This window comes from Otolemur garnettii, unplaced genomic scaffold (assembly GCF_000181295.1).
Source record: "Otolemur garnettii isolate 467f Iridium unplaced genomic scaffold, OtoGar3 scaffold00068, whole genome shotgun sequence".
Taxonomy (NCBI): domain Eukaryota; kingdom Metazoa; phylum Chordata; class Mammalia; order Primates; family Galagidae; genus Otolemur; species Otolemur garnettii.
In genome coordinates, this window is record NW_003852463.1 from 6,424,110 (window position 1) to 6,426,003 (window position 1,894).

At 34.1% G+C, this 1,894-nt stretch overlaps 1 protein-coding gene across 2 annotated transcripts in view; it reads left to right on the forward strand.

The window, feature by feature from the left end:
• The window catches only part of NFU1 (NFU1 iron-sulfur cluster scaffold), a 43,843-nt gene extending 42,689 nt beyond the window's left edge, over nt 1–1,154 (forward strand). For both annotated transcript variants that reach the window (XM_003793445.3, XM_023515303.1), the window contains exon 8: nt 980–1,154. In XM_003793445.3, the coding sequence (XP_003793493.2) occupies nt 980–1,024 (45 nt within the window). In that variant the 3' untranslated portion in view covers nt 1,025–1,154. The remainder of the gene's footprint in view (nt 1–979) is intronic.
• The last annotated feature ends 740 nt before the right edge of the window (nt 1,155–1,894 follow it).

The following is a 1,894-nucleotide window of genomic DNA, read 5'->3' on the forward strand; positions in this document are numbered from 1 at the left end:
CCCAAGTAGCTGGGACCACAGGTGCCCACCACAATTCCCGGCCATTTTTTTTGGTTGCAGCCGTCATTGTTGTTTGGCAGGTCCGGGCTGGGGATTCGAACCCACCACCTCAGGTGTATGTGGCTGGCGCCCTAGCCGGTTGAGCCACAGGTGCCGAACCTAAAAAATTGCTTTTTAACCTTAGGTATGTTGACACTTTGATAGCTTAACAAAGGAACATTTTTATTCCCTTGTCCAGGGTGTGGTGAAGAATCAGTCTTGAGATTATAAATTTAATTGTAGTAGGTGTGGTGAGGAGGAAAAAAAATTCTTAGGTTTATATAACTCTTTTTTTTCCTCTCCAAAGGAGTTAGTCTTTATTATCTTGGTAATATATTAACTCATGGAAAGATACTCATCTTTTCATTTTTTCTTCAAGTATTCATTAGTATTTTTTTAAATTGAAAGTCTTCACATTTTTCTAAGGTTTAAAATGATCTTTTATCTGAATAAGACCAAAGTAAGTAGTTGCTAATAGGGTAGTTTGTTTCTTTACTTATTTTAGGGATTCATTTGTATAAAAATAAATGTTTTTTATAATAACAGTTTGCTGTAAAATATATTTAGATAACTAAGCTGCTTTGGGGAAAAAAACACAAAAAGTCCAATTATGTTAGTTTTATGGTTAGAGAATATCACATAATTATTTATAATCTTCTCTGCTCAGCTGATACTTTGGTACTGGAACCCTCTTTTAAAGACAAGGAAAGACACCTGTGCTTTAGTTAATTAGCAAATATTTAACTTGTTTTTATGTTGTTAGGATATCAGGTTATGATTTAAACTTTGTGCTTTGGGGCTGTTGATAGATTTATTCTTACTAGATTGCCAGGTATTGTTATGAGTTAGAGCATATCAGCTAAGCAAGTAATATTAAAATCAGGAAAATAGCAGAATCTAATTCTTTTATTCTTAAATATTCTTTGTTTTTTGGTTTTAGGTTATGGATGATGAATCAGATGAAAAAGAAGCAAACTCACCCTAAAATAATATGGATTTTCTTTGGGCACAAAAGTTGGACTTGTTGACACTATATACTAAGCTTTTATTATTAATATGCTAAGGAACTTGAGGATTAATAAAATATACCCTTTCTTCAGAGAATGATATATAAATACTGCATGTCTGCTTTACCTCATAGGAGTTATTTATAACATCCTGAATCATCTCTACACATGGACTTTATCCAAGGATATTTTTATTTTTGTTCCTCATTTCTCATGGTTCCTTTTTTACATATGTGTAAAGCAGTTTAAATACATTTTCCCTCACTGAATTTACTTTTCAATTCAAAAATAGTGAGAATGCTTTTTAAAATATTCTAAAATGGCTTAGCTTTTTGTGAGATGTCTGAAATTATTTTTATTGACATTTAAAAAAAAACTCAACAATTCTGGTTTAAAAATGGAATCTGGCTACTGGACCCTACTGTAGTAGTTGTAACTTCTCACTGAAAGACCCACACTTTGACCACCAAAAAATAATGCTAAAGCTTCAAAAACTAAATTCCAGAATCTAGACACAATTTCCACTGGTTATAAAATAGAGCAGAATGAGAAAAACTGCCTCAGTATGCCTAGTCTTCACTTTATAAAGCAAAATCTCTGAAAAAAAGATGAAAAGCTATTTTGGTCCTTCTGCTGGCTTATCTTGGCTCAGAGATTCATATCTGTGCCATGTCAAAAATTTGGACAGCTATCTTTCGTATTTTTTTTTGAGACGAAGTCTCAAGCTGCCCTCCTGGGTAGAGTGATGTGACGTTACAGCTCACAGCAGCCTCCATCCAACTCCTGGGCTTAAGCAAGTTTCCTGCCTCTGCCTCACAAGTAGCTGGGACTACAGGCACCTGCCACAA